Source organism: Molothrus ater, chromosome 1 (genome assembly GCF_012460135.2).
Source record: "Molothrus ater isolate BHLD 08-10-18 breed brown headed cowbird chromosome 1, BPBGC_Mater_1.1, whole genome shotgun sequence".
NCBI lineage: Eukaryota > Metazoa > Chordata > Aves > Passeriformes > Icteridae > Molothrus > Molothrus ater.
In genome coordinates this window covers 10,074,475-10,088,216 of record NC_050478.2, presented here as the reverse complement: position 1 = coordinate 10,088,216, position 13,742 = coordinate 10,074,475, and the positions used below count along the sequence as shown (strand labels likewise).

The 13,742-nt window shown below is 41.9% G+C and overlaps 1 protein-coding gene across 1 annotated transcript in view; it reads left to right on the top strand.

The window, feature by feature from the left end:
- The first annotated feature begins 512 nt into the window (after positions 1–512).
- The window catches only part of PTPRN2 (protein tyrosine phosphatase receptor type N2), a 635,829-nt gene continuing 622,599 nt past the window's right edge, over positions 513–13,742 (top strand). The window contains exon 1 of the mRNA XM_036405382.2: positions 513–743. Within this exon, the coding sequence (XP_036261275.1) occupies positions 608–743 (136 nt within the window). The 5' untranslated portion in view covers positions 513–607. The remainder of the gene's footprint in view (positions 744–13,742) is intronic.

The following is a 13,742-nucleotide window of genomic DNA, read 5'->3' as shown; positions in this document are numbered from 1 at the left end:
CCAACCTCCCTGCCAAAGCAGGGTCACCTGGAGCAGGTGACATAGGAACATGTCCGAGAGAGTTTGGAATGCCTCCAGAGAGGGAGACTCCATGACCTCCGTGGGCAGCCTGTTCCAGTGCTCTGACACCCTCAACGTAAAGAAGTTCTCCCCCTTGTTGAGGTGAAACTTCTCGTGTTTCGGTTTATGGCCACTGCCCCTGTACGGCTCCATTGTCTCCCCGTACAGGTGTGTGAAACAAGCACATTAACTCCCTTCCCATGCCCAGCCATCTTTACGGGGGCTGCCGGGCAGGATCCGGGTCCCCGCCAGGGCCGGTGAGGGCCGGGGGAGCCCCAGCGCTGCCCTTGCCCGGGGGAGCCGCTTCCCCGCGGTCCCGGCGGGGCGGGCAGGGCGGAGCGGGCGGTGGGGAGCGCTCCCCCCTCACGGCTGCCGGGCGGGCCGGGGCGGGGCCGGGGGCGGGCGGCGCTGGTCGCTGTCCTGGGTGTTGAATCTGCTGCGGCTGCCGGAGCCGGGGAGCGGCCGCGGGAGGCACAGGGCGGGCGGGCGGCATGGAGTGAGGGCTGGCGGCGGCGGGCAGGGGAGCGGGGCATGCGATGGGCCAGGCATGATGGGGACGCTCGGCTCCGTCCTTCCGCTGCTGCCGCTGCTGCTGCTGCTGCCGCTGCCGCCGCCGCAGGTGCTCGCCGCCGCCCCGCGCATCCAGCCGCCCTCCGCGGGGGCCGCCGCCGAGGCGCGGATCGGTGAGTGGGGCCGGGGGCGGGGGGCGCGGGGCTGGCGGAGGGCGCACCCCGCGCTGCTGCCCGGGAGCTTCCCCGCTGGCAGCTCGGCAGGGCCCCGGCGGCCGCGCCCGCACGGCGGACGCTGAGGGGGGCCCGTCCGCCCGTCCCTCTCCACCGGCTCCGGGTAAGCGGCCCCGTCCGCTCGCCCCTCAGCGCCGGCTCCGGAGCTCCGTCCTCTGGTCCCTCAGCTCCGGCTCCGGAGAAGCGGCCCCGTTCGCCGGTGCCTCCGCACCGCCTCCCGCTGCCCGTGCCCGTCCCCGGGTCTGTCACGACCCGCTCCCGGCCCCTCGCCCCTCCTGCCCCCCGGCGTGTCCCGTCTCGGGGGACAGCTCTGCGGGGCGGCTCTCACCCGCTGGCCCCGCATGCTGAAAACTTCCGCTCACGAGGCCCCTAAAATCGAGGTGCGCCAGTGGCGAGTCCCCGAAAATGCTTCCAGTCTCCACATATTTAACTCTTCTCCCGGTTTGCTGGATTCAGCCCACCGAACTGCCCGTATATTTGAAGGAGACAGGAAATCTTCGGGCCACAATCCCCCAGATGCTGCCTCTGGTGGAGTCCCCCCTCCAACTCGTGCTGCTGGAGGTGGAAGTCAGCCCCGGCTCCGGCTTAAGGCTCTTTCAGAGCCGTCAGTAAATCCCCAGTGCTGCCCAGTGCGGACCATTAAACAGCCACTTTGTGTTGAGACATTCTTGACCGACTCCTTCTTCATTTAGAAGGTACCAGCTGCACTAAACGTCCCCACCTAGGAAGTGACCCACACGGGCATGAAGGGATCCTGGAAACAAACTCTGTTTCAAATGGATGCAATTCTCCTGTGACAGTCTCCCTGGCAGTTCTTTCCTTGCACTGAGACATTCAGCACTGTATGCTCACCTGAATTGTCTATTATATTAATATCTATTTATAGGGTCAGCCTCATTTCACTTACAGTATCTTTCCAAAGCTCACTTTAAGTCAAGAAGGTCATGACTAGGAGAATTTTGTATTTTTTCGCATTTTAACGTCTACCTAGGGTGGTTATGGAGATCAGAGTGAAAGCTAAATAAACTATCCCTAAGAAATCTTTTTCTAAGACAAAAAAATTAAATTCCTTTAAGAAACAAAGAAAGCCTTCCAGAGGAATATTGCTGCAGTTTTCCTCATGTACATTCTGTTTATTAGGAAGGAATTAAAATCAGCTGACCATGTTTATAATGAGGCTTCAGTCAAGTGGCAATAAAAATGAGCTATTATGCTTGCTGTAGTGATGCAAGGTTTTAAGGAGAAATGGCTTGGACTGAATTTATCCATCCCTCTTCTCTCCTGGTTGCTATAGATATAGACTGTTTCTCCTAATCTGCTGAAGAGAAAGCTTGCATAAAAATATTGCAAGTAATAGCTGTAATTTTTACCTCTAATAATGCAATAGCCTGCACTGTGCTTTCGAAGTAGTCAGATTTTGATTCTGTCTCCATAAACACAAACTGCAAATCAGTTTGGGTCTCAGAGTATTTTTTCAGTTTGTTGTAGCTGAAACACAAAAACAATGTGTGTGTTTGTTACTTCCCTCCAGCTTCCCCGTGCTCTTGCCTCGGCAAGGATCCCTGCCTGCCAGTTAAGGCTGTCCTTGCATGGAAGGGACTGGGGGAAGAGCAGCCTTGCTTTTACACAGTGAATCCACTGCTCAGGAGGAATAATTTGGAGGCATTTTAAAGGCAGCAAAACAAGCTGAGCCTCCCTACTTCTTGCTGGGACAGGGACCTCACTGATATGTCAGGGATCTCTGTTGAAGATGGGAAGGGATTGATTGTGTTTGACAAGATGCAGGAAAATGTTTGCATTGCTTGAAGTGAAACAGTTTTAGCTGTCTCTTCCATTAGAGTTCCTTTATTTCTTTTATTGACCAGTGTTTCAGATCTCATTAATCTTGAGTTCAAACTATTTATTATTGTAGATTCTGTTCAATTTTGGAGTACAATTTTTAGACACAATCAGGGGACATAACTGTTATTGTACAAGGTATCCAATTTTTGGGAGTATTTCTGCTTATATGTGAAAGATACTAATTTGGTTTTTTTCTTGTGCACAGTCTCATCTTCTTTAAATGAAAATTGAAGACAGACAGATGCACATGAGACCTCTAGAATGTGTGCTGAAAACTGTCTTAAAAGCAAAGTAATTATAGAAACATGTTTTTATTGGTTTTTTCCCCATTATTTCAGGAATTCTTCCTAAAAGTTGTTTGGGAAGCAGAAGTTCATGACCTTTACCATTTCATGGAATGGATTAATCCAATTTCATTCTTTCCCTTTTTTTTTGTGGTCAACTTTTGTCTGCACTTTCCAGTATAGTGAGCATCTTTAAATGTTGACCTTTAGTTTGCAACATAATTACGAACTTTTTAAAGAAATTAGAAGATTTAAAGTAGGAGTTAACTAAGATACAAGATTTGGACTCCTGCTTCTTCTACCTCTATAATTCATGAAGCTTTGTAGATTCTTCCTGTGGTGAGGTGTTTTGTTAAGGTGCAATTACCAACACAGGCACATATTCTTCCATTTCTTGACATTTACCTTCATCATTCATCATTCTATGATGATTTATAGTGATATATTGTTAAATGTGAACAAATAAGGAAAAGTAAAGTCTTTTTCCTCTCTCTTTTTCTTGCCCATGTCTTGGCCAGGAGAGAGATTCTTCTCTTTTTCACAGAAAAAAAAATCAGCTGAGTACATAGTAGTATTCATTAGTCTTTAATGAAACACTGGGGTTGGGAGTTTAATATTCTAAAGAAATCTTTATTAATTTATGAGATACAGTTCATTTAGGATTATGGAACTTCTTTTTAAGTGTTTTACAAAGTAATCATCTGTGGAAAAATACATCCTGATCATGTTTGCTCAGTTGCAAAGGTTTGGGTTATTCCGTTCTTGTGTTGATGGTTGTAACACTAAGCAGTACCTTCAATAAAAGCTGCAGCTCCAACTACTGAAATATTTTCATTGCTCAGCCTTTTAAGTAGACTAATTGATTCAGAAAGTTGCAGTGGTACTTTATTTTCATTATAGGTAGGCTGGGTGAGATAGAGAACTCAATAACAAAGTAAGCTGTGAACATTCTTAATCATGTTCTTTCATTAGTCCTAAACCACTGCTGCTTATAGCAGAGGTTGTCCTCATATGTTTCAGGAAAGAGTAAATGTGCCTGCTGCAGTGCCTTCACATTGACCTCTAATGTGTAAAACGATGCTTATAACCTTCTGTGAATATAATTTTGCAATATAATTTGATCTTTTGTGCTGTGTGCAATCCCATTTTTCAGTATGCATTTTCCTATTAAATGAGTACATTGATATGTTGTGGAAATTTCCAGAAACATTTGTTCCACACACTACGTAAATTTGTTCCATAGCGGGTGTAAAAGTTCCTTCAGAGTTGTATTGAAGTAATCACAGGAAGAATTTTTGTCTGTCAAATGAGTGTGAATTTACTTTTTAACTTGCTAACAAAAAGACAAGTCACATTTCAGCTGGTAAATATGAAATATACTCCTAAACCTTTAGCTGTGAGTTCCTGACACATACAGTGTCTAGGATTTAAATGTAATTGAGGATAGAATCTTTACTCAAAGACTTAAAAAATGTTGCATGTTAAGTTTAGTACTTTCACAAAGTACTGTGTGCATATTTAACCACTGAAAAAAATATTTTAGAAGTGGGTTAGGAGTTGCAAGTGGCTAAAGTTGATCAGAATTAAGAAACTGCAACAGCAAGGACTTCAGTTATTATTGGTGAAAAGCATTTCTCCAGTGTTGATTCTTAAATTGGTAGAGAGTTAAATAAAGAGTAGGACAGGTGAAAAAATTATTTATTTAGATTTTCTGCATTTCATTCAGTGTTTTGAACACTATCCAAAGGAGGCAGCAACAGAGATGCATTTCATCTATGGATGTCACATGGGGAATGGCAAAGAAGTGTGTCTTGGTTTAGTTCTTGTTGGATGGATGTTACCTTGACAAAACTACCGGAGCTGTTGTTCTCAGCCACCATTGTTAACGGCTCTGAAGGTCCATGAGGAATGGAGTTTTGCCTCTTGCAGCAATTGAGCTGAAGCTCACTGAAGTCAACATCAAACTTCCCACCGACTTCAGTAGCATTTGGACCAAAGTTCTTGTTTGGGGCTGGTAGCAGACTGGCTGAGAAAGTAGGAGAATTAGAGTTTTACCATCTGTTCTGTACAAAAAAAAATTGCCTGACTTTCCAGTTGCATTAATTTGGAACTTCTCATAGACACTCTGGTTTTTTAATAATGGCTTTATTTGATGTAATTATTGATGGTGGAGTGTAATTTATGATATACTAGAAAATAAAAATAACAGCAAAATAATTTATTTAAGACAAGGCTGTGTGCTCAGAATGTGAAGGATTCAGTGTAGGAAACTGGTTTCTCCCCTTCATCAAAAATATTTTTGCATATCCTAGAAATGTTTCTTAAGTTATCAATTACATTAAAAAGCAGCTTTAAGGTAGATTGATATCAAGGCATGTCTATCTGTCAGTTCCACTGAATTACAGGTAAGAACATGCATTCATATTATTGGCATCATGCCATGACTGTTCTCCAATAGATTTTTTACTGTAACTCGTTTGTGTTCAGAGTTGCAAGTGGACAGGAAGTGAATTATTTTCTATCAGTCAAAGGAAGCAGTTGCAGGGTGCTCTTAAGGCTGTCCATAGGATTGTTGGAACCCGGGACATCCCTCTGGCTGTCCTGAGCAGCCCAGACCCCTGCCAGGGGGCTCAGGGACCCTGGCACAGAGCCCAAGATGCCTCTGTGGTTTTGATTATGACCCATGGAGCAAGTTACCAACCTTAGATGAAGATCTGCAAGCCACAACACCTAAGTAGAATGACAGTGAATTTATCACAGGATGAAAAATAGATTTTTTGGGGTTTTAAGAATGGGTGTTCAGGGGGCAAGCTGGAGGGATCTGGGCGTGTCCAGCCTTTCTCCTTCTTCTTCTTCTTGGCCTCCATCTTCTGCTGTGGTGTTGGCACTCACGGATTGGTTTAGAGTAGCAGCTCACTGTCTAACACAGGTGATAGGTACTGGACAGTAACTGTAACCATTGTACAGGTAGTTTATAGTATAAAAACATAACACTGCCCCAGGGGCAGGCAGAGTGCCTGGACTGTCTTGCTGAACAGACCTCAGCTGGACAGGAGAAAATATTTTATAGATAAGGAACAATAAACAACCTTGAGACTGAGAAATGAAGAGCTCTGACTCCTTCTTTGAGCACCAGGCTGGGAAAAGAGACTTTCTAACATTTCTCAGGGTCACTCTGAGCAGCGAGAGGCCCCGAGATAGGATGGGATTCCTTGGGAGTTTTTCTGTGTTCTTGTTTGTCTTACTGACTAAGAGAAAACAGAGAAGTTTTTGGCAAGATTATCTAGTCTGTGCTTCCTACCTGAGTGTGCCCCAGCCCTTCTAAAACTTCCCACAGCACACCATCATGGTGCCATGACGTCAGCCAGCCTGCTGAGGGAGAATTGCTCCTCCTTGGATCCCGGAACATTTGGGCAGCTCTGCTGACACAGCCCAGGGCAGGTCATGTTGACACACTGCTGATAGACAGGCAGTGGCCTGTGTACTTTGTGACTGTGAGCAGTGTGGGTTACAGACAGCTCTGTGCTGAGCTGCCATGGAGAGGAAAGTGCAGCTGCAGTCCCTGGGGGTGCTGAGCTCATTGAGAAGCAGGAGCTGAGGTCCCCTGTGTCAGTCAGATTTCCACTGCCTGGAAAGAGAGCATAAGAACATGAGCTCAGATGTAGGTGGTTGCCATCATTCATATGTATCCAAGTCTGTAAGAAGGCTTGTACAAGTCAAAAGGCATTGTGTATTCCAGCTGCCTGAGAATGATACATATTTCAGTCTCATCTCACTGACAATGTAGCCTAAAATTTTGCTAAAATCTCTGCAGTCATTCTTACAAAATCAGTGTATCTACTGTCTTGCCAAAACCTGTGTTGGTGTTTAGGCAACACAGGCAGATTTGGGAGGAAATTCAGTAACTGGAAGAAAGATTGATTTGGTTTTGGTCATAAATTTGGCAGAGGATGGAAAGTCACCAAGAGGCAAAGATCACTGCTAGCTTCCATCACTGGAGTGCTGAGCTGGATGTGGATTTGGTTGGGCTCAGCATGGTCATTATTAATAGTCCAGGAAGGCAGTGAGTAATATTGTTGTTGGTCAAACAGTTTTATATTTGCAAATGAGGAGTAAGCAGGTGAAGATACAGATGAAGAAAGGAAGCGAGCAGAAGAGAAGCCAAGGAATAGAGAGGAGTATGCTGGAATGAGAAATTAAATCTTTAGAATAGGAGATCAAAAATGGAGATTAGTGAGTTACGTATGATCTGTGAAATTGTAAATTTAAGATTAAATCGAGTTACCTTTTCTCTTGGAAGAAACAGTCAATTGCAGCAGCAAACCTGAGATTTTCAGTGTATGAGTTTGAGGCATGAGAAAATGAAGGAAGGTGACTAGAAGGATAAGGGATTTGCAAAATAAAACTATCAACTCATTCTTTCAGGCCAAAGCTGTGGCAAAGAAATGAAGTCAAGAAATGCATATACGCTATGAGAAACTGCTCTGGGAATAGAAAAGATTTATTTCTCTTTATGTAAGGGTTGGGAATCATCTAACTAAATGTAATTAATTGAGCTAATCACTCTAGGCTCCTTTTAACCTATTTCTAGTTTATAAATTTCAATTAATTTTACCCAACTGTACATATCCAACACAGGTCAGATAAATGTTTCCCTGAGTGCAGCTATTGCTTTCCACTTAGTATTATCTTAATTCATTTCCCAGGCTAGGACAAGCACCTGTAAATATCTACAAGGTGGGTGCTGCACTTCAGCTCTTCAAAAATCAGATGCTCAGGTTAAACTTGGGGAGAGCTGAACACATTTGGAGGGTGATTCACCTGTCTTTCCCCTCTAGGTGAGACTAATGAAGTAGCTTAAACTAAAGTAAGGTTTCTTGAGGCTCACCAGCTAGATTTCTTCAAAACCTTTCTGACATCTTGCCAGGGAGCTGTGTAGGGAGGTTTTGTGAGTAGTCAAGCAGGTTTGTCACGTAAGGGACTGAAGTGAGGTGACTGATGGATAATTGTGATACTTGAAAGAAATTTCTCTGAGAAAATCAGCCTCTGGTAGTTGCAAACAAGTGAAGAGGACCTCCAAATGAGACAGAGGAGAAATGGGCATAACAGAATGAGCAAGCAAAGGGAAAAAAAGCAGGTAAACGTGCAGGAGGTCTGCAGGCAAGACAGAGAAGAAGGCAGGGGAGTCTGGTATTAGAGAGCTGAAGGAAAGGGACCATGAAGACCTGAGTTAAGGACAGTCAAGGGAATGGATGTTAACGTGTACATAAATTAATGAACTTTTTAATGTGAGTTTTAGGGCCTTTATTTGTGACGTGGTGGAAGGGTTCTATATCTACCTCTACCATTCCACAATGTCAATACTTTCCTGCATTCTCAGTAGGAGTTTGCCATTCAGAACAGCTGCACTCATCCAACAATTAGGGAGTTTTAGTTCTTAAAAGATTAGAGGAACTTTATAAATTTTATTCTTTTTGAGAAGGAATTTCTTGAGAAGTAGCTTAGTAAATTACCACATCTTACTGTGGTTTTTTCCCCTATAGTTTGTTTCATCAAATGGTACTTAAATACCACATCTAGTTTGTTGATACACAGTGTCTCTGGACAGAGGGTTAGTGCTTACAATGCTTACCTATTTTGCTTCCAAGAAACACATTGATTTAACAAGCTGTTTTTACATGTAAAATGAGTAACTAGAAGTTTTATGGGAAGTACAGCTGGTTGTAGTGGGTGTAAGGTCTCTTCTTTCAGTCATAGCTTAGCAGCATGCAAAGATGGTTACATAAGCTTGAAATCACAGCCAGCAAGAACAAGGTAATGTGCAGAGATAGTTGTGCCTCCCAAAATGTCACATACTTCCAGATGTCCTCATAGGAAACAATGCAGCAGGGACCAAACACAGACTACATATTGCAGTGAACTTAAAAATTTCAACAAATCTCAGGAAATATCCAGATACCTGTAAGCCCCTCTGTTTTACTCCCTCTTCCCCAATTAATCTTTGATCTCTCAAGTTTGAACCTCAATATATTCTGCAAGGTACCTTATGAAAATCAGTCGTGGATGCTGAATGAGGTGTTTTGAATTTCTGGTGCACAGAAATCTGCTCACATTATTCTGCAGGAGATGATTACCTGTCTGTCTGTTGCTGCCCTAAAAGGTGTAAAGATATTATAACCTCTTCTCTTCCTATTCTGCTCTGCACCAAGAGCAGAAGTTGTCTTTTTCTCTACAAGTTTTTAGTTGGTTGATGCAATTCAGTTAAACTCAGAGCAGTTGTTTAAGGAAACAACTTTACTTTACCTGGAAGGTCATGCCTCATCCTCAGGCCTGAGGAAGAGTTTGTGTGTTAAGCAATTGCCTGTGGTTTTTTTGAACTGCTACCAGCCTGCAGCTTTGCAGTACAGAATGGCAGTAACAAAATTTTATGCTATTCCTGACAGTGACTGTTGATCTTGCTTTTGTAAAGGGTATTGGTTTGGATGAAATAAAAAGAAATGGACCTAAACCACAGCCTTGCTTGCAAGCAGTGAAACCAGTGCTGGTATTGGTGCTGGTGTCCATGACATGGCAACAGGGAGACGGGTTTTGAGGGTAGGATTAGTTTATGCCACTATTTCTCTTAAGGTCTCAAAGGCATGAAATCTTGACTTGTGTCTGTGTAAAAGATAGTCTCCTGTTCACCTGGCCTCTCTTACAGAGTAGATTTATAAGTCAGGTATTACATTCTATTTGCACTTTATTGCTGAATTAAAAAAATAGCATCAAAGATTATAGGCCTTGATTAATGTGGAAAAATCACCACCAAATAATGTGAATGTCTATTCTATTTCTTTTAAGAATGTATACATTATTGTTTATTTGTCTTAGAAAAATGGTTTGTTATAATTTTAATTTGTAGTGTGGAATACTTTATATATAAAATACTTTCATTTCAGCTTTATTTGATCTCTCTTGTGGTAGATGTTAACTATCAAATACCTTCAGTGAGCTATTACTCATGAAATCTTCCTTCCTGTTCTAGATTTCAGCAAAGCTCAGTAGTCTCAGTATGTAGTCAGTCAATGCTTTACTCAAACTAGCAAAATCTTCCACCAAACCTCCTCTGAGACCAGGCCACACCTCCCAGCCCAGCTCCTCAGCTAAACACTGGCTCTTATCTTCCTGGCCTCAATCTGTGGATTATGCAACTCCTTCCATTTGTTGGAGATGGCTGTACTCACTGGTGACTATCCCAGTTCTTACTTTAACATCCTAAAGGAAGAAAAACAGGAGAGGAAAAGGAAATTTGGGAATTAGTCATCTGTCATGACTGTTTGGAGATAGCTGAAAACAAGATACCAAGCTAAATATCATCAAGCATTTAGGTAGGTCACCTTGGAAGAAGCAACACAGTTGACAGACATAACTCCACCCCAAATATTCTTCAGTGCAGAGTATTCATTAAATTTTGATTTTTGCTTGGTCTGTATTTAAGAAGTGTTTGTTTGGTTGTGCTTCTTCTTAATTTTTTTTTTCTCTTGAAAACTGGGGTCAGGTTCTGCAAATTTGTGTTACCTCAATTTTAAAGTTGTTAAAATATTCTTGTTAGTACTACCTACCTGAAAATTTATTTTAGTTAACTAGGTCAGCTCATAATTACAGTTTACCAACATATGTTAGATGCAGGGGATAAATTCCAAGGACAAAAACCAGCTATAAAAATTGTACATTCAGAATAAATGTGACAAGAATGAAAACTGAAATTTTGAAGGAAAACCCGAAGTTAACTGAAGCTATCCATTGTAAAGAGCTGCAGAAAAAGAAAACAATCATGTTCTTTGGAAGCAATCACTCACGTTTTCAGACAATAGAAAATTTATAATGGTGTAATCAAGTAGCATTTGAAAAACAGAATGGGAAGGTTGTTTTAGTACTATATGTGCTGGGTTTTATGCTGCCCAGCAAAGATCTAGGGATGAGGGTGGGTTCTTTTCTGTCCGTTTGCTTTTGTTTCTCTGAGTAACACCTGCTCTAATGAGTTTGTAATCTGAAAGTAAATAACTGAGCAGGGAGGAGGAAGTGGACACAAGACACAGGCTGGAGAATAAACAGCTGTCAAATGGCTGCTGTTTCAGAAAGTGGAACACACAGGTTTGATGGAGAATCTGATACAGCTTGAATGAAGGAACTGATTGCACCCAGTTGTCAAACTTTCCTAATTGAAGAATTACTTGAGAGAACTGTTTTCACGGTTTAGCAGGTAGGGAAGAGCTCTGAAAGGATCAGCTACCCACTGATGGTTGTAAAAGGAGTGTGGTTGTGCTTCTTTCTCTTGCAGTTTAGGGAGGCTCATGCCAGAGAGTGTAAATTAAATAGTAGGGCATTAACAGGGGATGAGCTTCACCTAAGTCTGCATGAAACTGCCAGAATCTGAACTTATGTTACATATGTTTGGCCACATAACACTCTTGTCATTCAGGGTCTTTCTTTTTGTCCATCTGGAATTAGAGTAACATCAAGTTGCTTTCAGATGAAAGTTCATCCCTGCACAAGGAGACTCTGCTATCAACAGAGGCATATAAAATACAACCTTTAATAAGTAGTTTAACCAGTTTTCCTGACTTTGTTTCTGTGTTTGATGTAAATTAGAGGGGTTGCATCAGTTCCTTTTGATGCCACTGGTATTAATCCAGGGTTCCTGGATTTAATGGGATTTAAGACACCAAATATTTAAACAGGGCTTGCCTGATTTTATAGAATATGTTTAGCTCTATTTGAGACAAAGCATTACCAAATAAATATTTGAACATTTTCTTTCTAGTCAGTTTTCCATTGGTCTCTGTCGTAGTCCGAAGATAGACTTGGCTCAGGAGCTCCCATGTTTTCCTTCTATTTGACAAAGATACTCTGTGTAATTCTTCTCAGTGTGGGGAATTCTTCTTGCCAGATGATGGGCTGTGGTGGTTTGATGGAGTTCCCTTTCACACCCCTGATCCCACAGAATGGGGTGTGAGTGTAACCTTGTGTGGAAATGTCACTCTGGGAAACGAGGGCAGTGTTCTGCTGGCCACAGCTAAGTCACTCCCCAGGCCTAGACAACATTCATGTTCAAATGAAAAGCAAGTATTCTACTCTATGCAGAGTTCAGTAAAACAACTATGATACAAAAGAATAGGTGCAGAGGAAGATCACATAACATTCCATAACCTATAATCTTTACCAGACTGTCAGAGTAAGGTAATTATCAGAATGCTTAATTACATTTCCCAAGGACAGATTATTTTTGGTGGACTCTCATCCCCCAAAATGCATACTGACTTTACATGAAGAACCTGCTTTTCTGCTGTGGTTTCCCTTGGGAGAAGGCCCATTCATACCTGGGATTTCCACCCACCTTCCAGCCCTTCAGCTCCTCTCAGCTGTGCTAACAGAGCTCTGTTTGACCAGCTTCGTCATTGCCGTGGAACTTTTGGAAAGTCCTTCCCAGTTGCACTGATGTCAACTAAACACCACTTTGAGAAAAACGAAAAAAACAACCCAAAACCAAAAAACAAATCCCCCAAACCATTTACACACTGCCAATACAACTCTTCCTGAGCACACATTATTAAGCTGAGAGTCAGAGTACTCCTATATTATCTGTTATGTTGGAGTCAGTATGCAACAGTTGCTCTTTTTCTTAGTTTTTGTAAGTAAAAGTTGAACTGGCAGCTCTATTGGAAATATATTAATTTCAGTAGTTTCTTACCACTTCTTCCCACCACAGTATTTTAGATTCTATTTATTCATAATTTATTTTTAGTCACATTTCATTTGTGGATAATGTATGTCAGTTATTATGATATTTTCTTCACTTCATAAATCAAAGAAGAGCTATTTCTGTAATAGTTTATTACCTGAAAGCTGTGATTAAGTCTGTCTGTTTAATTTTGGTACTGATTGCCAATGCAAAGAGGTAAGCATGTGCCCAACTATCAGTAAATGCTGTTGTCACTTAGTAAACGTGAGTGTTCACCCTTTATGCTTTCAGCATGGAAAAACATAGGCCACAGCAGTTTTTGTAGAGTCCAGACCTTTATTTCACTCATTTAGTTGGTAATTGAGCACTTCAATGGCATCAAAATTTTACATACTAGAAAAATTTGTAATTCCAACTTCATAGTGATGTCGCTTGCATACATGTTCAAGGTTACTCAAAGAATTAATTGCATTTCCAAGTAAGATAGTTATAACAAGGTTTCTAAAATGAGACTAGATAGAAATTCCTAAAATTGCCTTGAATCTGCTGTTTGTAGTGCCTTGTGCAATAAAAAGACTTTGTGTATTTAACTTGCTTTTTAAAATTTGATATGGCACAAATCTAGATGAGCTAGAAGGTTTGGTTTTCATTCTTTTCCAATGAGTAGGATGTCTGCTGACATCCAGGAGGGACTGTAAAAAGATGCAAATGATTATTTCTCTGAAATCAGATTGGTGCCAAAAATCCACTAACTGATGCTTTACAACTGCATGAAAACTGAAAGAGGTTATTCTTCCTTTTCCAAAGCTGATTCTCAGTATGCATATTGCCAGTGCTTCCCCAGAAGAATGACTTGAGCTCTGGACCTTACCTTACAGACCAGTCAGATAATTGCATAGTTACAGAAAAAATAAATATAAATTCCTGTCAGAATCCCCAGGTGTCTCATGAATGAATTTTGTATTCACTCTGCAATTTCTCAGTTCATATATTATCTGTGTGTTGTTATTCTCCATATGTGACAAATTAGAAATAGCTTTTTTTCTTGGTTTCATCTCAGGAGGTGAAAACTTATTTCTGCAAATATATCTT